Source organism: Solanum stenotomum, chromosome 12 (genome assembly GCF_019186545.1).
Source record: "Solanum stenotomum isolate F172 chromosome 12, ASM1918654v1, whole genome shotgun sequence".
In the NCBI taxonomy this organism is placed as follows: domain Eukaryota; kingdom Viridiplantae; phylum Streptophyta; class Magnoliopsida; order Solanales; family Solanaceae; genus Solanum; species Solanum stenotomum.
Genome location: NC_064293.1, coordinates 38,359,592 through 38,387,552, shown reverse-complemented (window position 1 = coordinate 38,387,552; position 27,961 = coordinate 38,359,592). Strand labels below are relative to the sequence as shown.

General features: G+C 32.0%; 1 protein-coding gene across 50 annotated transcripts; it reads right to left on the bottom strand.

Moving 5' to 3' along the window:
- Positions 1 to 27,961, bottom strand: LOC125846824 (beta-glucosidase 18-like). Of its 50 annotated transcripts, none has more exons than XM_049526474.1 (13): positions 27,731 to 27,961; positions 13,617 to 13,752; positions 13,483 to 13,549; positions 13,349 to 13,407; positions 12,664 to 12,739; positions 12,482 to 12,556; positions 12,285 to 12,372; positions 11,940 to 12,192; positions 11,041 to 11,156; positions 10,700 to 10,949; positions 10,499 to 10,601; positions 10,125 to 10,408; positions 1 to 246 (listed from the first exon to the last, which is right to left on the bottom strand). In XM_049526474.1, the coding sequence occupies exons 1-13, from the start codon at positions 27,757 to 27,759 to the stop codon at positions 220 to 222; spliced, it is 1,563 nt and encodes a 520-aa protein (XP_049382431.1). In that variant the 5' UTR covers positions 27,760 to 27,961; the 3' UTR covers positions 1 to 219. The 50 variants fall into 50 exon arrangements, with proteins under 50 accessions (XP_049382431.1, XP_049382429.1, XP_049382415.1 ...); XM_049526472.1 differs by lacking the exon at positions 11,940 to 12,192 and adding an exon at positions 11,421 to 11,673 and having other exon boundaries at positions 27,731 to 27,959; XM_049526458.1 differs by lacking the exons at positions 10,125 to 10,408; positions 10,499 to 10,601; positions 10,700 to 10,949; ... (4 more) ...; positions 12,664 to 12,739; positions 13,349 to 13,407 and adding exons at positions 647 to 749; positions 871 to 1,120; positions 1,212 to 1,327; ... (4 more) ...; positions 3,558 to 3,616; positions 3,693 to 3,728 and having other exon boundaries at positions 1 to 530; positions 13,519 to 13,549; positions 27,731 to 27,926.

The window sequence follows — 27,961 nt, the reverse complement described above, 5'->3', positions numbered from 1 at the left end:
TCAGGATAATAAGATTGTTATTCTCAACTTTCAATAGAGTATTTCTGCATAATTAATATAGATCTTGTTTACATGATTACAGTTCCATAGAAGTGAATACAAGGTAAGGCTTGAGCTTAACTCTTGCAATATGAAGGCAGGAATCAGGCTGAACACTTATTTGTTTCATTACACAATAAACTTTACAAGCCTCCGCTTTTCATCGTCTTCTCCTAGCCACTAGTTCTGGGCAGTATGTGTTTCAAGCTGTATGTTGAAGTTATACATGAGCTGTTTATATCTGGTAGCTGATAATTTTGGGGTTCTCTGGAGATTAGTGTAGTTGACAAAGTGAAGTCCAAATCTTAGCTTATATCCATCTAGCCACTCAAAGTTGTCGAGAAGGGACCAAACAAAGTACCCCCTCACGTCTGCACCTTCCCTGATTGCATTTGCCAGAGAATTTAAGTGGCTATGCATATAGTTCACTCTATGAATATCGTTCAAGGTGTCCGTTATTGAAGGATTCAGATTATCGTTCTCAGCAATGCCTGCAACATTGCCAAGTATGTCAGTAGTTGCATCCCAACAGATCAAAATGCATCTTGTTCAAGTTATTAATTGAAAATAGCATGTCGCTTCTAAATGACAAGAATGTGCTTCTTACCATTTTCGGTGATAACCATTGGAGTATTGTTGAATTTGTCCTTCATGTACATCACAATTTTTTTCATCCCTTGTGGGTACAGAAAGAGCCATTCCACTCCAGTCTGATTCATTTAAAGTAGTGGAAAATAAATAAATTCAGTAATGCAGAAAGTGCCAGTAATAGTATGGCAGAGTGGGTTAAAAGATGAGGAATGCTAAAGTAATAAAGGGGAGAAAACATACAGGTTGCCCAATGAAGACACCGTCTTTTTCTATAGTAGCAAAATAGGAACCCTCTGACCAAGTATTTCCATGTTCACAGGCAGAATATAAGCAATCTTTGATATAGTTAGCCGTATAGTAATTGATGCCAATGAAATCTAGGCCATAACTCAACTTGCTCAAATCATTCTTTGAAAAGTCAGGCAGATTAGATCCCAGAATTTGTACCATTTCTTTGGGATATCTTCCTAATATAATAGGGTCTAGAAACCTGCATAGTAAAAAAACACCATTCTTTTCCTTACTATCTGATGCACAAGAAACCAGATTGTAGTACTGAACTACTGATAAGGAAAGGTTACCAGTTGACGTAGAATGACCGAGCTCTCTCAGTTGCAGCTATGTCTTCTGAGGAATTGCTAAATGGTTCATACCATTGGATATCCAAAGCAATTCCAATCATGCCTCCTTGTCTTTTCTGAAAACCAGCACAAAATAGTTACTGATTCTAATTGTATGGTCTTTTAATAAACTTTTACAATATATCATTTAATAGATAGAGGAGGAATTAGTTTCCATTTTCGAGCTCTAGTCTTCTAAGTGTTGTCTCCTGTATGATTAGCAAACCAGAAATAATAAAAGATGAAAAGAAAAAGAAAAGAACTATCCGAGTCCACAGAACCCACTGTGTATCCTTAAGAAATTTAATCCCCTCAAATACCCGAGGTTGTAAATTAATTCCTCTCAAGATAAAACGGATTAACCATTAAAGAAGTAGCGGTACCTCCAACTTCGATAATTTCAACGAACTCAAAATGACAGCCATGAATCACACACACAGACACGATCAATCGATTTTGTTTTGTAAGAAATGTATGCAGAAGAAGGGAATAATTCGATGCAGAAAAATGAGAGAAAACCTCTCTATTTATAGCTAACAAAGGGTAAAGGTCACAACTCTTTGAAAAAAATACCGCCTTTCAAACGATCACAACCTTTTAGAAAAGACACAACCTTTCATAACGGTCACAACCCTTCATTTCCTGTTCACACCTTTAAAACCCAACACTAAGTATACCATATTCCTGTTTTACTAGCGTTGCACTTAAGGGGTAATCCATTTTGGACTAATTCTGCAAGATCATGCCCTCTAGAGTCATCGATCGAACCTGATATCTGGTACGGTAAATTCTGACAGCAGCTGCATGAGATAGGATCATATTGTGAGCTGCAATGAAGGGCTCCCTTTCTGAATCACCAGCACTACATTTCCCAAATATACCGGAGCATCGAGCTGGAGGGTAAGTTCCTAGTCTATAGCCATATACAGCCATGACGTTAGGCTCATTGATGGTTGTCCAGTATTTGACTCTGTCCCCAAAATATTTGAAGCATATGTCTGCATAATAGCTGAAATCATCCCTGAAACACAAGACAAGTTAACTTGTTCATCGTTACAGCTTTTTGATGGAATCTACAAATACCTTAAAGTGTAAGATGGGACCAGCTGCTTACTGTATTCGTGAACTCAGCCAACCACCATATCTTTCCTCAAGTTCTTGTGGTATGTCATAATGAGTTAATGTGATAAAAGGTTGGATCCCTGAATTCACAGCACATAAAGAAGTCGTCTGAGCCCAAAAATTACTTTTTTGCTTCATTTTGGATTTATCAATATCTTAAAACTATTAGGAGGTGAAGCCGAACAGACCCTTTTGTAGGAGTGCATCAATAAGCTTATTATAGTGCTCAATTCCAGCCATGTTAACATCTCCAAATGTCCCCTCTGAGTCAAATTTAAACCCGACAAAGAAAAAGATTGATCTATCGAAAAGACAACAAGAAGTATTTGCTGAAAAATGAAGGGAAGAGAGTAGTGACAGTTATAACTTACTGGGCAGAATTCTTGCCCATGAGATGGAGAAACGATAGCTATTCACGCCCATGTCTTCCATGAGCTTGACATCCTCCTGTTTTCATTTTATTACCAAACATCAGAAATTCAGAATTCATCATTTTCATGCTTTACGAGTGAGTCTATTTTCTTGCTAATATGTTGATCTAACATTCATTCATAAACTGTTGTGAGACGCTTATAACTTGTTGCAGAAACCAAATCCGTCTTGCCATTTTGTCAAGTTCCTTATGATATTGATGAGCTTTGACACAAGCTATTAGCAATGTGAGTTTTAGATCTTATTTACAGAGCAAGAAAGACTAACTGTTTCTCTTTTATGTCAAACATGTATGCTGTCCTGCAAGCACAAATTAGGGTGTTCCCTTTTCTTCTCGAAAGATGTTGCATGAAAAAATTAATTCTCATCTCCAAAAGTCACACAAATTGTTCAAGCATAACTACTTCCTATCTAGTAATTATTAATTTCAATGTGCCTAACGGTTGATCTCATCTCAACAGGATAATATATATATCTATGGATCCGGGTTGACCCAATCCAATTTCCTTCATATATTATAATTACAGTAGTAATATTTATCTAAGGAATACCCATTTATCAGACAAGTAAGTAACTATGTCCTACTCCTCCTAAAAATTATTTACCTACTCTTTCTCCAATTAATAAAATATCCCAAATCCCACTTGTTCTTTTCCCCTTACCTGTTCTGGATTATATATATAATTCCCATGTTTCCAATAAACAACAATGCTTGCATAAAAAAGGAAAGCTCAAATGATAAATTAGATTTACCAAATAACGATTGTAGTGATCAACAGCAACATCTCCATTGCTTCCATCTTTAATATGACCTGCAACAACACTAACCAAAATTAATAAAAAAAATGGACTAAAAGAAATTGACATTCATTAATTTTATAAGCTGACCAGCTTCATGAGTAAAAACGTCCCAATTGTTGAGACCTTTTCCATCACTCAGAATAGCTCCTTCATACTGCCGAGGAAAAAAAATTGTACTCAGAACAACAATTCACAACCCCACCCCAAAAAAAATAAAAAACAAGTGTGGAAGTACCTGGTAACAAGAAGAGGCTGTTCCAAACAAGAAATTGCTTGAAAATGTAACTTCGTTAGCAAGAATATTAAGGTTGTGCGTTTGATGACATGATGATACTATGAAACCATAAAACAAAATGCAAATTGCTATGTGATAAAACATTGTAGCTTTGATTTGTTAAGTGAAAGAGGAAAGACAGAGACAAGTGCTACTTGATATTTCTCTTTCAAGCACCTGGGAAGAATAGTAACCTCTTTACTTTTTTTTTTAATTATTAATCAATAGAAAAAAAAAGATGTACTTTCTTTGTCCCATTTTATGTAAGGTAGTTTGATTCGTCACACGAAATTGAAGAAAGAATTGAAGTCTTTTAAAATTTATGGTCCAAAATGTAAGGTAGTTTGATTCGTCACACGAAATTTAAGAAAGAATTGAAGTCACTTGTTAACATCTTGTTTGGACGGTTGTTATCGAATTGTATATTTATTTTGATCGTTATTTAAATTTTATTATATTACATCGTATAGTATCGTTTTAATTATTGCTAGGTAATGTGATAAAAAAAAAAGTACTATTTTGTGAAACGACCAATTTGGTCAGATTAGGTCATTATCTTAATAATTACTTGTCATTTTAATTTGTCTTTACTTATTATTTTATTTTATTTTTTATGTACCTTTTCATAGTAACAATTTGTATGCTGAAAAATGATACTATAATATATCCAAACATTATATTTATTAAAATAATACAACATAATCATATCATCATATATCATATCATATATTATTATTATTATTATTATTATTATTATTATTATAATAAGTGGGAAGAGTTTAAGTCAAAAGTTGAATTACGAAAATACCCCTACACTAATTTTTTTCCATTAAAAAAGTATCTTTTACTAACTTTTAAAATCAATTCAATAATTACATTTTCTCTAGCTACTTCCGTTTATTTGCATTAATAAAAATTTTCAATTAAAAGTAAAAACACCTTTAAGACATTTTCTTTCAGAGATCACAATAAATATCGACTCTTCATTATTTTTCTTCAACTCTCAGACTTTTGCTCTTCTAACTTCCAAACTTTTGGCTTCCCAATTCAATATATCACTACATATACTTATAACTTTTTAAATCATTTCACTTTGTACTAGATTTTAATTTTAAAGCTGGTGATTTTTTTTCTATTGGGCTGTATCAGGTATTTCATTTGTAATAAAGAAAGTTTGTTTGCTTTATTGATTCTTGTAATTTTTCATAATAATTTCTTCTTCTTTCATTGATTATCAGGCTTTCAATAAAAATTATTTTCTCAGTTATTTATGTTTTTCATTTGTTATTGATAAAGTATGTCTGCTTCATCACGTATGGAATTGATTTAATTTGCGTTTCAGTTGCATTGATATTCTTTATTACATAAAGAATAATTTTATTTTCTATTTTTGTTTGGTTAGATACAAATAATCTTAATTATTATTCTGAAGAAAAATAATGTTACACCTTGTGCACCAATAAAGCCATACGTAGAAGTAAATAAATACAATATATTTTTGTTTGTATCATTATAACTTCTTTTTTTTGGCATAATTATAGTAAAAAAAAATTTTTTGGTACCATTTGTTAGTAAGGAATAGATGTCTCAATTCTAAGCAAAATATTTGCAGATTTAGATGGTAAAATTTAAATTTTGATACAATTTATATTGTTAAATTGAAATTTGTAAGTTAATTATATACGTCAAAGAACTGAAATCAAACTCTTTTTTTCATTTCTTCCATTTCCGAAAGTTGATTTGAATGATGAATTGAGATATGATTATTTCTTACGCAAAATTAGTTAAACATTAAATAACTTTTTAAGTATCGAATACGTCCGTAACTTGACATGGGTGAAATTCAAGTATACAATCCAAAAATATATATTTTTCTTTTCTTTTTGATCATTTTTTGTTATGTCAACACACTGTGTTAATTTATTTTTATTTATTTATTCAATAAAATAATAATGAAAAAAGTATGTATCAACTATAATAAGTGAATGTATACTTTATTTGTAGCTTCTATTTTATAAAAATGAAATTTGTGATTTAATATTATGTCAAACAATTAAAATTAATATATTTAATCTTCATTGCGGTTCTTTTATTTTCAAAAATTAATTAGAATAGGAAAACCATTTTCATAAGTTAATTGTAATATAAAAAGAAGATTATTTTGATTATTGATTCTTGTGTGCTATATAGTACTTTAATGTTTGTTATCTACAGTTTCACTTTTATAATATTTTTATATTTGTTGAATATAAACTTTTCACATTTAGATATGGTTTGCATTAGTTTATTTATTATTTAAGTTTTTTTTCCTAATAGTATGATGACATATTTATCTTATTGCTTTTCACGTTAATTGGATTGATGTTACTTTATGTTAAAAGTGGAAGGTTTTAAATTCAAAGATGAATCACGAAAATACCTTTCTCTATATTTTCTAATTAAAAAATTACTTTTTTCTAAATTTTATAATCAAATCAATAATGACAATTAATATATTATATATTAGAAAGTTTATGTTAAAATGTTGAACTTTATTATATGCTTTTGAAATAAACCTATAATGACACTTCCACTTTATTATATGTTTTTCAAATAAACATGTAATAACACTTCCATGAATTATAAAAAGAGTTTTTTGACTCTATTTTATATTATTTATTTTCACCAAATTTCTTGCATTACATGGATTTAATGGATGAACTTGGTGGCACACAATAAGATAAATAGATTAGAAATATGAGTTGGGACGGTATAAAATTTAATATAATGATAGAGGTTAAACGTGCAACGCACGTTCCTAGGATATATATATATATATATATATTCAAAGTTATCTTTTTTTATATGCATTATTTTTTGTACCATATAATTTTTTATTTATATTGTTTTCTTTTTTTCTACCATACTGTTAATATATCACAAATGATTGTGTTGTATTTCATAATTCAATTATATGTATATCACTTGATAAAAATTTCTTTTGTCAAAATTTACAGATGACAGAATTAATAATTTTGAATGAGCCAAAGAAGACGAAAGGTACATATACATGTAATTATTATTTATATATGTCAATTAAATATTTAAACAATGATTATTTTATAACAAATAAATACCTTTTTTTTGTAGGTTTAGACTATGAAATTGATAATGATCTACTGGCCATCCTAAGGAAGACATATGTTGATCGAATTTCTCTACAACTATTACAAAACACCACTCTCCTTCGACGACAAGTTCTCGATATGTATGCATTTGTAAAAAAGTGAAGGGTATTATTCCTTAAAAAGAAGGCGGAAACTTTAAGGCATTAAATCTTTTGTTATAATGTCGACATTTAAATTATGTGTTGTAACATATTAAAAAAAGAACTTTTAACAAGTTGAATACTTAATATATTATAAGAATTGTATAATTTAAGTCATTATAGTATTAGTTTTGCAATTCACTTGATAACAATATTTTTGTATAATGTGCCTTGCAATGATCATAATATCAGTTGAATATACCGTTCATTGATTTGAGCTTATATTTTTCACATCGTACACTTATATTTTAGAAGTATTTATACTAATTAGCACGATCTACACGTGCAACACACGTGTTCGAAAACTAGTACAATATATAATCATCCAAACATAGTGTAAAGATGTACGCAAAAATATCTTTTTTTTGCTTCAATTACTCATGTAGAAATTGGGGATCTACTCCCTCCTGTCCATTTTACTTGTTGTGGTTGCGAAAACAACAAATCAACAATTGATCTAAAATATTTTCTTCATCTTATTTTAGTTCTCGCTAGTAGTAATTTAAAATACTCTTTGTTTGCAGCAAATTTTAAAGTGACAGAAAATAAATTGCAATCACAATAAAATAAGAAGAAACATAACTTTATTGATAAATAGCGCGGGTACAATTTTGTTCGTCCCTTGATTCTACTCTCTTAAGATTTATCCATGATTCGAGGGCTGTTAGTGACATATTTTTCGAATTAGGATGATTTAGATTTGACATCTATATGAATATTCCATGACTTTTGTGGAATATTCGAATCTTGATCTTTAAAAATACCCAAGAGTTTATGGGACATTTTGAGATGTCTTTTAAGGGAATTCAATACTCTTTATATAGGCATAAACTAGGGTTTAGGGTTGAGTAACCTCCAAGAATTCTAGTTGAATCTGAACACACCTTCTAGAGTCCCAATTCAAATTGAACACGTCTTGTAGAGTCCGCAAAATTTCAATGTCTACAAATGCCCCCTGCTTCAAGGCTTGTCGGAGTGTAGACTTGATAAAACTCAAAGACGAGGCTTGAAGTACTCATTCTTCCACCTTTGCAGCTTCAAATTTTCAGATTTGATTTAAGAGAAGAGATGAAGAGCAGATTTGGTCCTACTGGGCATGCCAGAATTTGTAGACAATAAAATTTCCGTCGAGAAAACAATAATCAAGAAAGGAAAATTATGCACCAATCGTATTTATTATTTCAAAGTGTGAGTGTTACAATCTTTATGATTCCTCTGAATTCACCATTTCAAATGTGAATTCAAGGGCTTTAAAGCTTGTTCTTGAATCTTCGATGAATTTGAACTTTGAACTTTATCTTGATCTTGACTTTTACTTGAATTCAAGGGCTTCGAGCTTGTCTTGAATTCGATGGTCTTGATCTTGATCGTTCTTGAACTTGAATGCTTGAATTGATCTTAAACTTGTAGCTTTATAGAGAATTTTATGGCGTTTGTACCACAGATTTTCTCTAGCTTCTTGTTTAGAATTTTCTATCCTCTATTCTGAATTATGAGGACTCCTATTTATAGTTTTAGAATAGAGGAGTTGCCATTGGAACAAGATTCTCTTCGACCAATCAGATTTAAGTGACATGTCATATGGGCTTTATGGATGGGCTTGTCATCTTTGACACATGTCATGATCCTATTGGCTTATTTGTTTAACTTGGCATGTCATGTCATTTGCCACGTGACACCAAAAGAATGGGCCTCTAGGATAAGATGACATTGAACTTAGCAAATTAGACTCATCTATAGCCCAAATCAATTAATTTTGACTTTAATTAAATTCAAATTTTTTGGACTTGAATAATTAGCCCAATTATATTAATTCATAACATTTATTTAGACTAATATATTCATGAATTTAATATAATTCGAATAATAAATTTTAAATGATACACTCTTTTCATCCCATTTTAGTATCACTTTTGTTTAAAAAATTATCATTATAGAAATTCAAGACTAAATTATTTAGCATTAGAAATACTTAGCCTTTTGTTTTTTTCAAGTTCAATTCTCAGAAATGATATTACCTCCGTTTCAGTTCAATATGTAAATTTTGTTGCTGTGTATGGTTGGTTTATCAAGCTTTGTGTTGTTGCAAACCTTTTGCTTCAAATTTTTACGACACTAGTGACGAAATATAATTTTATGTTTTGTCACCTCCAAGCCATCAATCAAATAGGACAATAAGTAGGCGTTTGGCCATGCGATACCATATCATGATATGGTATCGTGAGATGGAAAGATTTTTGTAAGCTGAGAAAAGAGTCATTTGTTAATGTGTTGCAGTTGTCTTCTTTCTTTTTCACTTTTTTTAAGGCAGAGGTGGTTCATTCGGAATTCAACCAATCCCGATTAATCTAAATTTATATTGTAAAAGGCTCGTACGAAAATTAAAGCGTTCCTTATGGAGACCGATGAGTTGCAACTTGGAATTGTGAAAGATGAAAAGAAGGGGAAATACTCGAATCACTGATCCCTTATACTTTTCAAAACTTACTTGTTACTTTAATATTTATGGCGTTATTAAAATATTCATATTCGACAACTTTTTGTGGCTTCTCAAGTAAGAATCTGGATGATTTTGTTTTTTTGTCTTATATTTATTGTTTATTTCATGATATATCAAGCTAATGTAGCTGGGTCTCTACGCCAACAAGTTATAGTCCATAAAGACTAGCATTCAAGTATGAGACACCCTCTTTCAACAGAATATTTTTGCATAATTAATAAATCTTGTTTACATAATTACTGGAGTGAATACAAGGTTAGGCTTGAGCTTAACTCTTGCAATATGAAGGCAAGGATCAGGCTGAACACTTATTTGTTTCATTACACAATAAACTCATGTCTTCCAACAACAAGACACCGAAATGAAAATAACCTTTACAAATTACAAGACTCTGCTTTTCATCTTCTCCCACTAGTTATGGGCAGTATGTGTTTCAACCTGTATGTTGAAGTTATACATTAGTTGTTTATACATGGTAGCTGATAATTTTGGTATTCTCTGAAGATTAGTATAGTTGACATAGTGAAGTCCAAATCTTAGCCTATATCCATGTAGCCACTCAAAGTTGTCGAGAAGGGACCAAACAAAGTACCCCCTCACGTCTGCACCTTCCCTAATTGCATTTGACAGTGAATTTAAGTAGCTATGCATATAGTTCACTCTATGAATATCGTTCAAGGTGTCTGTTATTGAAGTATTCAGATCATCGTTCTCAGCAACGCCTGCAACATAGCCAATTGTGTCAAATGCATCTCGTTCAAGTTATTAATTGATAAACTGCGCTTCTAAATGACAGAATGTGAAATTCTTACCATTTTCGGTGATAACCACTGGAGTATTATTGAATCTGTCCCTCATGTACATCACAATTTTTTTCATCCCTTGTGGGTACAGAAAGATCCACGGTGCACCTGTCTGATTCATTTAAAGTTGGGGGGGAAAATAAAAATACAGCAATGTGGAAAGTGCTAGCAATGGTTTGACAGAGTGGGTTAAAAGATGAGAAAACATACAGGTTGGCCAATGTAGACACCGTCTTTTTCTGTAGTAACATAATAGGAACCCTCTGACCAAGTGTTTCCATGTTCACAGGCAGCATATAAGCAATCTTTGATATAGTTAGCCGTATAGTAATTGATGCCAATGAAATCTAAGCCATAACTCAGCTTGCTCAAATCATTCTTTGAAAAGTTTGGCAGATTAGATCCCAGAATTTGTACCATTTCTTTGGGATATCTTCCTAATATAATAGGGTCTAAAAACCTGCATAGTAAAAAAATAACATTTTTTCCCTCTCTTTCTGATGCACAAGAAACCAGATTATGGTACTGAACTGCTGATAAGGAAAGATTACCAGTTGAAGTAGAATGACCGAGCTCTCTCAGTTGCAGCTATGTCTTCTGAGGAATTGCTAAATGGTTCATACCATTGGATATCCAAAGCAATTCCAATCATGCCTCCTTGTCTTTTCTCAAAACCAGCATAAAATAGTTACTGATACTTGTATGGTCTTTTAATGAACTTTTACAATATACCATTTAATAGATAGAGGAGGAATTAGTTTCCAAGCATAAATTTTCGAGCTCTAGTCTTCTAAGTATACAATTTTCCTGTTTTACTAACCCCAAAATTCACTTCATGTCATTTACAAGCCAGAAAGTAGCGTTGCACTAAAGGGGTAATCCATTTGGACTAATTCTGCAAGATCATGCCATCTAGAGCCATTGAACGAACCTGATGTTTGGTACGGTAAATTCTGACAGCAGCTGCATGAGATAGGATCATATTGTGCGCTGCAATGAAGGGCTCCCTTGCTGAATCACCAGCACTACAGTTCCCAAATATACCGGAGCAACGAGCTGGAGGGTAAGATCCTAGTCTATAGCCATATACATCCATGACGTGAGGCTCATTGATAGTTGTCCAGTATTTGACTCTGTCCCCAAAATATTTGAAGCATATGTCTGCATAATAGCTGAAATCATCCCTGTAACACAAGACAAATTAACTTGTTCATCGTTACAGCATTTGATGGAATCTACAACTACCTTAAAGTGTAAGATGAGACCAGCTACTTACTGTATTCGTGAACTTAGCCAACCACCATATCTTTCCTCAAGTTCTTGTGGTATGTCATAATGTGTTAATGTGATAAACGGTTGGATCCCTGAATTCACAGCACATAAAGAAGTCGTCTGAGCNCCATTTGGACTAATTCTGCAAGATCATGCCATCTAGAGCCATTGAACGAACCTGATGTTTGGTACGGTAAATTCTGACAGCAGCTGCATGAGATAGGATCATATTGTGCGCTGCAATGAAGGGCTCCCTTGCTGAATCACCAGCACTACAGTTCCCAAATATACCGGAGCAACGAGCTGGAGGGTAAGATCCTAGTCTATAGCCATATACAGCCATGACGTGAGGCTCATTGATAGTTGTCCAGTAATTGACTCTGTCCCCAAAATATTTGAAGCATATGTCTGCATAATAGCTGAAATCATCCCTGTAACACAAGACAAATTAACTTGTTCATCGTTACAGCATTTGATGGAATCTACAACTACCTTAAAGTGTAAGATGGGACCAGCTGCTTACTGTATTCGTGAACTCAGCCAACCACCATATCTTTCCTCAAGTTCTTGTGGTATGTCATAATGAGTTAATGTGATAAAAGGTTGGATCCCTGAATTCACAGCACATAAAGAAGTTGTCTGAGCCAAAAAAAATTCTTATTTTCTTTATTTTGGATCTATCGATAACTTAAAACTGTTAGCAAGTGAAGCAGAATCGACCTTTCTGTAGGAGTGCATCAATAAGCTTATTATAGTGCTCAATTCCAGCCATGTTAACATCTCCAAATGTCCCCTCTGAGTCAAATTTAAACCCGAGAAAGAAAAAGATTGATCTATCGAAATGACAAGAAGAAGTATTTGCTGAAAATGAAGGGAAGAGAGTAGTGACAGTTATAACTTACTGGGCAGAATTCTTGCCCATGATATGGAGAAACGATAGCTATTCACACCCATGTCTTCCATGAGCTTGACGTCCTCCTGTTTTCATTTTATTACCAAACATCAGAAATTCAGAATTCTTCATTTTCATGCTTTACGAGTGAGTCTATTTTCTTGCTAATACACTATATATGTTGATCTAACATTCATTCATAAACTCTTCTGAGACGCATATGACTTGTTGCGGAAACCAAATTTGTGCTCCCCAGTTTTGCCATTTTGCAAGTTCCTATTTGTTGATCAGCTTTGACACAAGCTAACACCAATGTGAGTTTTAGATCTAACTGTTTCCCTTTTGTGTCAAACATGTATGCTCTCTTGCAAGCACAAATATTAGGGTGTTTCCCTTTTCTTCATGAATGATGTTGCATGGAAAAGTTAATTCTGATCTCAAAAAGTTCAAGCATAACTACTTCCTATCTAATTTATCAGTATTGTGTTAAAATATTCAGTTTATTGTTGATTTTCTGTAGGCCAAAAAAACAAATTTATCAGTAACCATCTAAATAATCTCAATGTGCCTCACTACAGATGATCCCATCTCAGCAGGATAAAAACATACTTTTTTTTGTTGCAGAAATTACATGTATATAAAAGAAATTAAAATAGAAAGAAGTCAAACTCAAATGATCAATTAGCTAGGTTTACCAAATAACGATTGTAGTGATCAACAGCAACATCTCCATTGCTTCCATCCTTAATATGACCTGCAACAACACTAACCAAAATTAATAAATTGTTCGATTAAAAGAAATTGAGATTCATTAATTTTATGAGCTCACCAGCTTCATGAGTAAAAACATCCCAATTGTTGAAACCTTTACCATCACTGAGAATAGCTCCTTCATACTGCCGAGGAAAAAAAGTAGTACTCAAAACAACATTTCACCCAAAAAACAAAAAGTGTAGGAAGTACCTGGTAACAAGAAGAGGATGTTCCAAACAAGAAATTGCTTGAAGATGAAACTTGGTTAGGAAGAATATTAAGGATATCTGTTTGATGACATGATGATACTATGAAATTGAAACCACAAAACAACATGCAAATTGCTATGTGATAAAACATTGCAGGAAGCATACAGCTTTGATTTGTTAAGTGAAAGTGGAAAACTCAGAGAGAAGTGGTTCTTGATGTTTCTTTTTTAAGCTCCTGGGAAAAAGACATAAAGAACATGAGAAAATTGTTAGGACCGAAATAATTAAGTGTCATGCGGAAGCTAGCAAAGCAAACCTCAAGAGACCACAAGTAAAATCAAAAAACACAAAAATTTAACGTGGTTCGATCGGAATACAAGGAGGTTCACACAAGTGATAACATATCACTTGTGATCCACAAATTCTCACCTAACCAAAATTTTCAAAATTCCTAAGGACTACATTGTGAAAGTTGATTAAGTTAGAAAGAACAAACCTCAAACTCCTAAACCTTTTTCTACAAGAAAAGGACTAGCTAATCTTAAATCTTTTCTTACGAGAAAAAGACTAGTCAAATATGAAGACTTAATGTTTTCCCTTTTAGAAAAAGGAAAACCTATCGAGGCAAATAATACCCAACAAAAATGACCAAAATGGTCGTTAATATATGGGTAATTCTTTATCTTGGTCTTTAATGTATTTCACTTTATTAAAATGATTATAACAAATATGTTCATTTTGATCTTTAATATATTTCACTTGATTGAAATAGTCTTTAATGTATGACAAAATGTGTTCATTTTGGTTATTTACTATAAATCTAACAAATTTATATAAATAAAAAAAGTGTTAACCTCAACTATGATGAACATATATGTGGCTAACAAAATTCATCATTGTTGGTGTGTATGGTTTATCAAGCTTTGTGTTGTTGGAAGCCTTTTGCTTCGAATTTTTACAACACTAGTGACTAAATATAATTTTATGCTTTGTCACCTCTCAGTCATCAATCAAATAGGACAAAAAAAATTTTGTAAGCTGAGAAAAGGACCATTTTTTAATGTGTTGCAGTTGTCTTCTTTTGGTTCATTCGGAATTCAACCAAAAAAATCAGCACTCAAAACTTGAATGTGTTGCAACTGTGAAAGATGAAAAGAAGCGGAAATAATGGAATTATTGATCCCTTATACTTTTCAACACTTTCTTGTTACTTTAATATGGTGTTATTGAAATATTTATATTCGATAACTTAATTTTGTGGGTTCCTCATATAAGAATATTGGATGATTTTGTTTTTAGTCTTGTAGTTATTGTTTATTTCATGATATATCAAGCTAATGTAGTTGGTTGTACTAATTAATGTCGACAAATCTGTTAATTTACGATAAATAAAAATTAGAAACATACCCATCTGAAAATCTACTAACTGTCAATTCTATAACTGCACCATTTAACAAAGTACAAAATATAATCCGCAAGATTGAAATGGTTGCTCTCTCTTGAACCTCATTTTTTTTTATGCTCGAGTTTGGACATTCCAATAATAGAGTTGTTGTAGATCCTAGTTAGCTTGGGTCTCTACGCCAACAAGTTATAGTCCATAAAGACTATCATTCAAGTATGAGACAACCTCTTTCAACAGAATATTTCTATTTAATTAATTAATAAATCTTGTTTACATGATTACATTTCCATTGCTGTGAAAATAATCTTTACAAGCCTCCGCTTTTCATCATCTTCTCCCACTAGTTCTGGGAAGTGTATTTGTTTCAAGCTGTATGTTGAAGTTAAACATGAGTTGTTTATACATGGTAGCTGATAATTTTGGAGTTCTCTCAAGATTAGTATAGTTGACATAGTGAAGTCCAAATCTTAGCTTATATCCATCTTGCCACTCAAAGTTGTCGAGAAGGGACCAAACAAAGTACCCCCTCACATCTGCACCTTCCGTGATTGCATTTGCTAATGAATTTAAGTAGCTATGCATATAGTTCACTCTATGAATATCGTTCAAGGTGTCCGTTATTGAAGGATTCAGATTATCGTTCTCAGCAATGCCTGCAACATTGCCAGTTGTGTCAGTACTGGATGCATCCCAACACAGATCCAAATGCATCTTGTTCAGATTATTAGTTGATAAATTAAACTATATCTCGCTTTTAAATGACAAGAATGTGAAATTTCTTTTCTTCCTACCATTTTCGGTGATAACCATTGGAGTATTGTTGAATCTGTCCTTCATGTACATCACAATTTTTTTCATCCCTTGAGGGTACAGAAAGAGCCATTCCACTTCAGTCTGGATTCATTTAGAGTTGTGGAAAATAAATAAGATTCAGCAATGCACAAAGTCCCAGTAATATTAAAGAGGAGAAAACATACAGGTTGACCAATTCTTTTTCTGTAGTAGCTAAATAGGAACCTTCTGACCAAGTGTTTCCATGTTCACAGGCAGAATATAAGCAATCTTTGATATATCTAGCCGTATAGTAATTGATGCCAATGAAATCTAGGCCATAACTCAGCTTGCTCAAATCATTCTTTGAATAGTCTGGCAGATTAGATCCCAGAATTTCTACCATTTCTTTGGGATATCTTCCTAATATAATAGGGTCTAAAAACCTGCATAGGGTACTTAGTAAAAAGAACATTTTTTCTCTCGATTTCTGATGCACAAGAAACCAGATTGTAGTACTGAACTACTGATAAGGAAACGTTACCAGTTGAAGTAGAATGACCAAGCTCTTTCAGTTGCAGCTATGTCTTCTGTGGAATTGCTAAATGGTTCATACCATTGGGTAGCCAAAGAAATTCCAATCATTCCTCCTTGTCTTTTCTGAAAAGCAGCAGAAAATAGACTATGTTACTGATACTTGTATGGTCTTCTAATGGACTTTTACAATATATTATTTGATAGATAGAGGGAGGAAGCAGTTTCCAAGCATAAATTTTCGAGCTTTAGGCTTCCAAGTATACCATTTTCCTGTTTTACTAACCCCAAAATTCACCTTCATATCATTTACAAGCCAGAAAAAAGCGTTGCACTAAAGGGGTAAACCATTTGGACTAATTCTGCAAGATCATGCCGTGTTGAGAGTTGACATCGCGATGAAGAATAAGGGCATAGAGCCATCGAAAGAACCTGATATCTGGTGCGGTAAATGCCGACAGCAGCTGCATGAGATAGGATCATATTGTGAGCTGCAATGAAGGGCTCCCTTTCTGAATCACCAGCACTGCAATTCCCAAGTGTACCGGAGCATCGACCTGGAGGGTTAGTTCCCTCTCTATAGCCACGAACAGCCGTGAAGTTAGGCTCATTGATGGTTGTCCAGTATTTGACTCTGTCCCCAAAATATTTGAAGCATATGTCTGCATAATAGCTGAAATCATCCCTGAAACACGACACAAGTTAACTTGTTCATCATTACAGCTTTTCGATGGAATATATATGCAACTACCTTAAAGTGTAAGATGGGACCAGCTACTTACTGTATTCGTGAACTAAGCCAACCACCATATCTTTCCTCAAGTTCTTGTGGTATGTCAAAATGTGTTAATGTGATAAACGGTTGGATCTCTGAATTCACAGCACATAAAGAAGTCATCTGAGCCCAAAAATTAACTTTTTGGATTTATCAATATCTTAAAACTATTAGCAAGTGAAGCAGAATTTACCTTTCTGTAAGAGTGCATCAATAAGCTTATTATAGTGCTCAATTCCAGCCATATTAACATCTCCAAATGTCCCCTCTGAGTCAAATTTACAACCGACAAAGAAAAGGATAGTTCAATGGAAATGAAAATAAGAAGTATTTGCTGAAAATGAAGGGAAGAGAGTAGTGACAGTTATAACTTACTGGGCAGAATTCTTGCCCATGAGATGGAGAAACGATAGCTATTCACATCCATGTCTTCCATGAGCTTGATATCCTCCTGTATTCATTTTATTACCAAACATCAGAAATTCTGAATTCTTCATTTTCATGCTTTACGAGTCTATTTTCTTGCTATTTTGCATACTCCCTTCATCCCAAGCTGGTGTAAACAGCTTTCTGATTTGCAACAAAAGCATATCATGTGCTTATCTGCTTCATTATGATGTTGATCAGCTTTGACACAAAATGTGAGTTTTAGATCTTAATTGTAGAGCAAGACTAACTGTTTCCCTTTTGTGTCAAACATGTATGCTCTCTTGCAAGCACAAATTAGGGTGTTCCCTTTGCTTGTCGAATGATGTTGCATCAAAAAGTTAACTCTGATCTCCAAAAGTACTTCCTATCTAATTTATCAGTATTGTGTTAACAGCAGTTTATTTTGTTGATTTTGAGTAGGCCAAAACAAATTTAGCAGAAACCATCTAATTAATCTCAATGTGCCTCACTATAGATGATCCCATCTCAACAGGATAAAAACATACAAGAATGTGTTACCCTTCTGAAATGGCCTTAAAATGATAACAAGTCACAATGACAGGGGTAAGAAAATGACTACATTTGATATCTCATAAATGTACAAAATGTTAGCATGTGGAAGAGGAGCAAATGTCAAATATATCTAATTCTTTCACAACCCAAATATTGTAATTAACAATTAACAATATAAAAGTACTTATCTAAGGTTTTAAGAGAATTGCTAGTGGGCTAATAAAGATATATATTATAATTTAATTAATAGAGATAAGTGTCAAAAACACATCTAAATGATCTTTTTTTTTAGTTTTATACCTGAACTATTGAGAGTGTGAGTTTTATACATAGACTATCACTTATCAGTTTGAGAAACACACACTCTCTTTATGGTGTGTGGACTACACTCTCTCCTTTATTTTTAAAAAAGTTTTGTGACAAGTAAAAAATACTTTCCTAAAAACATATGTATATATCTAACACAAAATGAGAAAAAAAACTTCATGGACATACTCTCTATTTTATTTTCAAAAAAAGTCTTGTGGCAAGTAAAATATACTTTCCTAAAAACATATGTATAATTTAGATATTATTTTGTTTTTACCCCTAGAAACTAATAACCTCTCTTTATTCTTTATTTTTAAAAATATTTATTATATGTTATTTTGTAGTTGTATAATATAAAGACCTCACCTCAATTTGATTATTTCCCATTATTTATCTAAATCAAAGCAATATACCTTTTCAAGACCCCAATATTTTTTATAAAAAAAATCTTGTAGTTTTTTGTATTTATTGTATTTTTGTAATTTATTTATTTTTGGATCCAACTCTCTCCATTTTCTCAAAATTTTAGTTGAATTGAAAATTCATGATATAAGAAAAAACTAACGGCTAAGATTTAATTAATTAAATGAAGATTCTAAACATGATATAGATAATTAATATTTTATAAATAAATTAATAATGTCATAATCATAACAATATATGATCTTATTCATAAATATATTGCACAAATTCTTCTCTATTTTCCTACTTTAGTTTTCCCTAGACCATCCATCTTCTTTTTTTTTTTTTTACTGAATTAACCTTTTAAGTAAAATTGTTTGTGGAGCTTTTTCTTTGAAAAGTAAAAAAAAATTAAGTTATCAATTTATATATTTATTTTATAAAAGGAAGATACATATTGCTTAGGATATATGAATATGTTGCTATAATTGTGGCATTATAATTATTTTTTATAATATATTAATTATCTAAATAATATAAAATATATATATTTTAGAGCAAATACAAAAATTACTAGATCTTTTTTAATAAAAATATTGGGTCTTGAAGAGGTATATATTTTTAGATTTGGATAAATTATGGGAAAAAATTTAATAGAGATGAGATTTTTATTTTGTCCAATAAAGAAAATGACACAAATAAATATTTTAAAAAAAACAAAATAAACTTTGGTTGTTAGTCATAAAGGTACAAGTGAGTCAAATAGGTGAATGAAAGGATGTTTTTAGACCCAAAAGATGAGTAGAATGAAATTTTTCGACCAAAAGGTGGATGAAGCGTATTTTTAGACCTTAACCTATAGCTCAAGGATACTTTTGTCCCTTTTCCGAAAAAACTTTTATAAAAGGTGGGATGTGGGGGGGAAGGGGGATGTTTCCGCAAAAGTAAGTAGTGGAGTGGGGTAAGAAAAATATTTTACATTTTTTAATAACTTTTTTTGGGATAGTAATGCTTTAGTCTTTAACGTTAACTAATAGTAATAATTTATTTATTTTTTTATCAAAATAAGATATTTTGTCCATGTGGAGTATGATGTGACAATCTCTTTTAATAAAAAGAGAGTTAGTACGCACCATGAAGAGATTGTAATAAAAGAGAGATGTCTATTTCTCAAACTAAGTACTCCCTAATTACTTATCCACTATTCTTTTTTTTATTCTTTTTTTAGTTGTCCATAATTACTTGTCCATTTCTACAAATCAAGAAAAAACATTTTTTTTTACTTATTATACCCTTAATTAATTACTTTGAAAAAAAGTAAAACTTCTTAAAAATCTTAAGTATTTAATTCATTCACTTCATAATTAATATGAGTAAAATAATAAACTCAATTTGTCAATTATTGTTTCTTAATATGTGTGTCAATTCAAAAGTGAACAAGTAATTAGGGAGAGGGTAATAATTTAGGCATGGAACTCATATTCCCATTAATTTAAGTATGAAACTTTAAAAAAAATAAAAATTGGGTGTAGTTTTAATAATTAGAGTTTTTGGCCAAAAACATCCTTAAGCTATATCCAAACTTAAACTACATCCTTAAAGTATCATTCTTAGCAGAAAACATCCTTTAAATAATTAAAAGTGAACGGTTTTCATCCTTATGTTAGATATCGTCAAAAAACTAAGGGATCCTACAAAAATATGAGCAGTTCACGTGACCATCAACAAAGTTTTCCTGCATAATTTCATTACCTGCTATAAGAAGTTCCTAAAAAAAACATATTAAAAATCTTAGACACTATTACTTACCGAAACAAAAAATGTTTGGAAGGTGTGAGGATACATGATCTGCTCTTTTTCTCATTTAGTAACGGAAAGAAGCTGAAGCTTAATTATCTTTACCTTTTTCATAGCCAAACTTTATTTAGATCAATAAATTTTTTGGCCAATTTGATATTGAAGTGATCAAAAAATCGATTATATCTCGCATTTGAGTTTCATTCTACATTATTAGAAGCGAAAATCTCCAACAAACACCGCTTCTAGCATATTCAGTTGAGAAAAAACATATTTCAATTAATAAAAAGAAAAATTCAACTAATAATATTTTTAATATCAAATTACATGAAAAAAAATTGTCAAATTAAAAGATTTTGCATAATGCTAAACTCAATTACCAAAAAAGTTCACGATTAGTATTTTTGGCGTATCTAAGAATAATAATTACGAATGGATGACTTGATTTTTGTGGGATTTGTTAGTTTTCTAATAAATTCAAGCAGAAGGATGAAAATTGTTCGCTTTTAAATATTTGAAGGATATTTTCTGCTAAGAATAATACTTTCTGGATGTAATTTAAGTTTGAGGCATAATTTAAGGATGATTTTGACCAAAAACTCTAATAATTACAACAAGTATGTCCTACTCCTACATATTATTGACCAAACAATTATTAACCTAACTCTGTCGCGAATTAAATGTCTACGTGTTCTTTTTCTTACCTCTATTGGATTTGTTAAAAAATAAAGAAAAAAAGAGTTAATGAACAATATATATAATTCCCCGTTTCCAATAAACAACAATGTTTGCAGAAACTACATAAAAAGGGAAACCTCAAATGATAAATTAGATTTACCAAATAACGATTGTAGTGATCAACAGCAACATCTCCATTGCTTCCATCCTTAATATGACCTGCAGTCACCAAAATTAATAAAAAATAAATAAAAAAAAAAGGGACTACAATTCTTGCAAATTTTCTTACAGAAAATGATATTCCTTAATTAAAAAATGCATAATACATCAAACTGAACAAATAGACACATATGTCCTGTGTAATATCCTATCTGATAATTTGTGTCCTATATGGTGATCTACATTTATTATGTCACCTATGATTTATGTGTCTACCTTGTTCAACGTTATTAAAATTTAAGTACTGCACGCCTAAAGTTGAATGAGATAAATGTAAATAAGGTCAAATTAAAGGGCATATTTATGTATTCTACTATTAAAAAAGCTCACCAGTTTCGTGAGTAAAAACGTCCCAATTGTTGAGACCTTTTCCATCACTGAGAATAGCTCCTTCATACTGCCGACAAAAAAAGTTGTATTCAGAACAACAATTCACACCCCCCCCCCCCCCCAAAAAAAAAAAAAAAAAAGGTGTAGGAAGTACCTGGTAACAAGAAGAGGATGTTCCAAACAAGAAATTGCTTGAAGATGAAACTTGATTGGGATTTTCTTTGAGAATATTAAGGTTGTGTGTTTGATGACATGATGATGCTATGAAACCACAAAACAACAAGCAAATTGCTATGTGATAAAACATTGCAGGAAGCATAGTACAGCTTTGATTTTTTTATGTGAATGAGCAAAAATAGAGAGAAGTGATATATTTCTCTTTCAAGCTCCTGGAAAAAAAGACAAAGAATAGCAACCTCTTCACGTTTTTTATTAATTAGAAGAAAAAGATGTATAGACATATATATGTCACTGTCTAGGAAGGGAAAATTGTGCATTATATAATAAATTATTAATTTGAAATAAATGTTATAGTTATAGTTTTATTTAGTTTCAATTTACAATAAATTTCTTGTCATTTGTCTCTCTTCCTCTCTCGAGAATCTCGCTCGCTACTTTCTTCTGTTTTAGTCATCTCTTCCTCGGCTCTTTCCCCTATCTCTGGAAACTCGCTCGCCAGTCTCCTTTTTTTCAGTCATCTTTTCCTCCTCTCCCACTTTATACAAACATAAATGTATAATTTGTGTTTGTATAAAGCGAGAGAGACTGTATATACAAATACATATCTCTCTGTCCTATACACTTGTAATTATACAAATACAAATCTTCCCGTGTCTAGTTATCTTTTGTCTTTCTCTCTCTCGCTTTATACAAACACAAATTATACGAAATATAATGTATAATTTGTGTTTGTATAAAGCAAGAGAGATAATTTGATATACAAATCCAAATGTTTTAACTCAATTCAGTTGTATACGAATTCAAATTTTATGCAGATATACAAACACACTCATTGATACATATACTCCCTTCGTCCCATTTTATGTGGGGTAGTTTGACTCGACACGAAGTTTAAGAAAGAAATTAAGATTTTTAAAATTTGTGGTCCAAAATGAATGTTAGAAATTTGTGTGATTGTAAATCATTTCATTAAGGGTAAAATAAACATTTCATAGTTAAATTGTTACTTTATATAGAAATATATCATTCTTTTTGGGACTGATTAAAAAGGAAAGTAAGTCACATAAATTGGGACAGAGGGAGTATATATTAGTTACATATATACAATTATCTAACCGATATGAATATGCAATTCACTTGTCTCCACTGCGTTTTCTCACTCACCTCTCTCCTATCTCCTCTCTCTCTCAATCTCGCTCGCCACTCTAGCCTAACATTGAGAACATGCATATACATATCAAATGCTCCATAGCAAACATAATTTGTCCAATAGCAAAATTGTAGCTATAGAGCGTTAATATGATTTTTATCTTTGCTATTCGTAAAATTTATTCTTATATTAGTTGTTAATTTAAATATTATATATTTATTTTGATTATTATCTAAATTTTATCATATTGTATTGTTTTAAATTATTGTTAGGTAACAATTAAAAATATCATTTTGTGTAATGATCAATTTGGAGTGATTGTGTCGTAATCTTAATATTTACTTCTCATCTTAATTTGTCTTTGCTTTTTATTAAATTATTTGATTTTATGTTGAACTCTACCTTTTTATAGTAAAGCTATCATGTACCTTACTTTTCTTATAATTTAATCATTCAAATTATTGATGTGTAACATTATATAACAACAAAACAATACAACATATCCAAATATTATTTTCATTAAAATAATGCAATAAAACACAATATAATATGATACATAATCATCCAAGCATAGAGTAAAGGTGTAAGCAAAAATATCTTTTTTGCTTCAATTACTCATGTAGAAGTTGGGGAGCAACTCCCTCCAATCCATTTTACTTTTCGTGGTTCGGAAAAAGTAATTGATCTAAAATATTTTCTTCATATTATTTTAATTATCGTTAGTATTAATTTAAAATGCTCTTTATCATTCCATTGTAATCATCAGTTTTGTTTAAAAAATCATCATTACTTGGTTAATGGCCCATGCATGTATGCCAATTTATTATTTTCTGCTTTGTGACTTCTTAGGCATCAATAAATCAGGATAATAAGATTGTTATACTCAACTTTCAACAGAATACTTGTGCATAATTAATAAATCTTATTTACATGATTACATTTCCATTGGAGTGAATACAAGGTTAGGCTTGTGCTTAACTCTTGCATGATCAGGTTGAACACTTATTTGTTTGATTGCACAATAAACTGCCTTCTAACAACAGACACCGAAATGAAAATAATCTTTACAAGCCTCCGCTTTCATCAACTTCTCCCACTAGTTCTGGGCAGTATTTGTTTCAAGCTGTATCTTGAAGTTATATATGAGCTGTTTATACATGGTAGCTGATAATTTTGGGGTTCTCTCAAGATTAGTATAGTTGACATAGTGAAGTCCAAATCTTAGCTTATATCCATCTAGCCACTCAAAGTTGTCGAGAAGGGACCAAACAAAGTACCCCCTCACGTCTGCACCTTCCCTGATTGCATTTGCCAGAGAATTTAAGTAGCTATGCATATAGTTCACTCTATGAATATCATTCAAGGTGTCCGTTATTGAAGGATTCAGATTATCGTTCTCAGCAATGCCTGCAACATTACCAAGTATGTCAGTAGTTGCATCCCAACAGATCAAAATGCATCTTGTTCAAGTTATTAATTGAAAAAAGCATCTCGCTTCTAAATGACAAGAATGTGCTTCTTACCATTTTCGGTGATAACCATTGGAGTATTGTTGAATCTGTCCTTCATGTACATCACAATTTTTTTCATCCCTTGAGGGTACAGAAAGAGCCATTCCACTTCAGTCTGATTCATTTAAAGTTGTGGAAAATAAATAAAATTCAGCAAGCACAAAGTGCCAGTAATAGTTTGGCAGAGTGGAGGGTTAGAAGATGAGGAATGCTCAAATTTTAAAGAGGAGAAAACATACAGGTTGACCAATGTAGACACCGTCTTTTTCTGTAGTAACAAAATAGGAACCCTCTGACCAAGTGTTTCCATGTTCACAGGCAGAATATAAGCAATCTTTGATATATTTAGCCGTATAGTAATTGATGCCAATGAAATCTAAGCCATAACTCAGCTTGCTCAAATCATTCTTTGAAAAGTCTGGCAGATTAGATCCCAGAATTTGTACCATTTCTTTGGGATATCTTCCTAATATAATAGGGTCTAGAAACCTGCATAGGGGTACTTATTAAAAAAAAAACGTACTTATTCAAAAAAAAAACATTCTTTTCCTCTCTTTCTGATGCACAAGAAACCAAATTGTAGTACTGAACTACTGATCAGGAAAGGTTACCAGTTGACGTAGAATGACCGAGCTCTCTCAGTTGCAGCTATGTCTTCGGAGGAATTGCTAAATGGTTCATACCATTGGGTATCCAAAGAAATTCCAATCATTCCTCCTTGTCTTTTCTGAAAAGTAGCATAAAATGGACTATGTTACTGATACTTGTATTGTCTTCTAATGAACTTTTACAATATACCATTTGATAAATAGAGGGAAGAAGCAGTTTCCAAGAATAAATTTTCGAGCTTTAGTCTTCTACGTAAACCATTTTCCTGTTTTACTCCCCCAAAATTCACCTTCATGTCATTTACAAGCTAGAAGATAGCATTGCACTAAAGAAGAATCCATTTGGATTAATATTTCAAGATCATGCCATATTGAGAGTTGACACGGCAATGAGGAATAAGGGCATAGAGACATTGAAAGAACCTGATATCTGGTGCGGTAAATGCCAGCAGCAGCTGCATGAGACAGGATCATATTGTGAGCTGCGATGAAAGGCTCCCTTTCTGAATCACCAGCACTACAATTCCCAAATACACCGGAGCATCGAGCTGGAGGGTAAGTTCCCTTTCTATAGCCACGAACAGCCATGAGGTTAGGCTCATTGATGGTTGTCCAGTATTTGACCCTGTCCCCAAAATATTTGAAGCATATGTCTGCATAGTAGCTGAAATCATCCCTGAGACACAAGACAAGTTAACTTGTTCATCGTTACAGCTTTTTGATGGAATCTACAACTACCTTAAAGTGTAATATGGGACCAGTTACTTACTGTATTCGTGAACTTAGCCAACCACCATATCTTTCCTCAAGTTCTTGTGGTATGTCATAATGTGTTAGTGTGATAAGCGGTTGGATCCCTGAATTCAGAATGCATAAAGAAGTCGTCTGAGCCCAAAAATTTACTTTTTTTTTGCTTCATTTTTTATTTATCTATAGCTTAAAACTGTTAGCAAGTGAAGCAGAACCGACCTTTCTGTAGGAGTGCATCAATAAGCTTACTATAGTGCTCAATTCCAGCCATATTAACACCTCCGAATGTCCCCTCTGAGTCAAATTTACAACCGACAAAGTAAAAGGTTGTTCAATGGAAATGACAATAAGGAGTACTTGCTGAAAATGAAGGGAAGAGACTAGTGACAGTTATAACTTACTGGGCAGAATTCTTGCCCACGAGATAGAGAAACGATAGCCATTAACACCCATATCTTCCATGAGCTTAATGTCCTCCTGTTTTATTTTATTACCAAACATCAGAATTCTTTAATTTCATGTTTTACACATCTACTTTCACGCTAATACACTGCATTGATCTAACATTCATTCATTTCTGAGACACTCCAAAATTAAAGTTACACATTGTTCAAGCATAAGTACTTCCTATCTAATTTAGTAGTATTGTGTTAACATCAGTTTATTGTTGATTTTCAGTAGACCAAAACATTTTTTGCAGCAACCATCTAATTAATCTCAATGTGCCTCACTATAGATCCCATATCAACAGGATAAAACATGCAAGAATGTGTTAGCCTTGTGAAATGGCCTTAAAAGGATAAGAAGCCACTATATATGACTTGACTGGGAAAGAAAAAAAGTTCAAATCCAGCAATTACATATTTGTTGATTTATCCACACCTTTATTCTGGTTGGGGGACAGCAAACAAAGGACCACTATTATCTCACATGTCATAATAAGGTAATCCTCATTATAACAAACTCATAAATGTACAAAATGTCAAATGGTCTCTCATTAGTTGCTTATTTTAAGAGGGTATGTATTTGGTAAACAAATAACTTATTCTTATAAATTATGCCACACATATTTGACAAATCAAACAATTAATAAAAAATAATCTCAACATAATTAATTTCATCATTATTAATCCTAACATAACGTACTTGTGTTCAAACCAAACAACCCACTTGTTAGACAAGTATGTCCCACTCCTACATATTATTGACCAAACAATAATTAACCTACTCTTTCACTAAAAAAAATTATTATCTTCTTTTCCTTAGCTGTAAAAAGAAAAGAAAAAGAGTTGTGAATTGTAATCCTATAAACAACAATGTTTACAGAAATCTCAATTGATAAATTAGGTTTACCAAATAACGATTGTAGTGATCAACAGCAACATCTCCATTGCTTCCATCCTTAATATGACCTGCAACAACACTAACCAAAATTAATAAATTGTTCGATTAAAAGAAATTGAGATTCATTAATTTTATGAGCTCACCAGCTTCATGAGTAAAAACATCCCAATTGTTGAAACCTTTACCATCACTGAGAATAGCTCCTTCATACTGCCGAGGAAAAAAAGTAGTACTCAAAACAACATTTCACCCAAAAAACAAAAAGTGTAGGAAGTACCTGGTAACAAGAAGAGGATGTTCCAAACAAGAAATTGCTTGAAGATGAAACTTGGTTAGGAAGAATATTAAGGATATCTGTTTGATGACATGATGATACTATGAAATTGAAACCACAAAACAACATGCAAATTGCTATTTGATAAAACATTGCAGGAAGCATAGAGGAAAAATAGAGAGAAGTGGTAGCTAGTATTTCTCTTTCAAGCTCAGAGAAATAGGCATAAAGAATGAATAAAAGCACGCTTTTATTAATAGAAAAAAAAGTACTTTATACGGGTTACTTGTCTAAAGAGATGAGCAAATATCTTTTTTATTCCAAATACTCGCATAGAAACTGGGGAGCTACTTTTCTCCCGTCCATC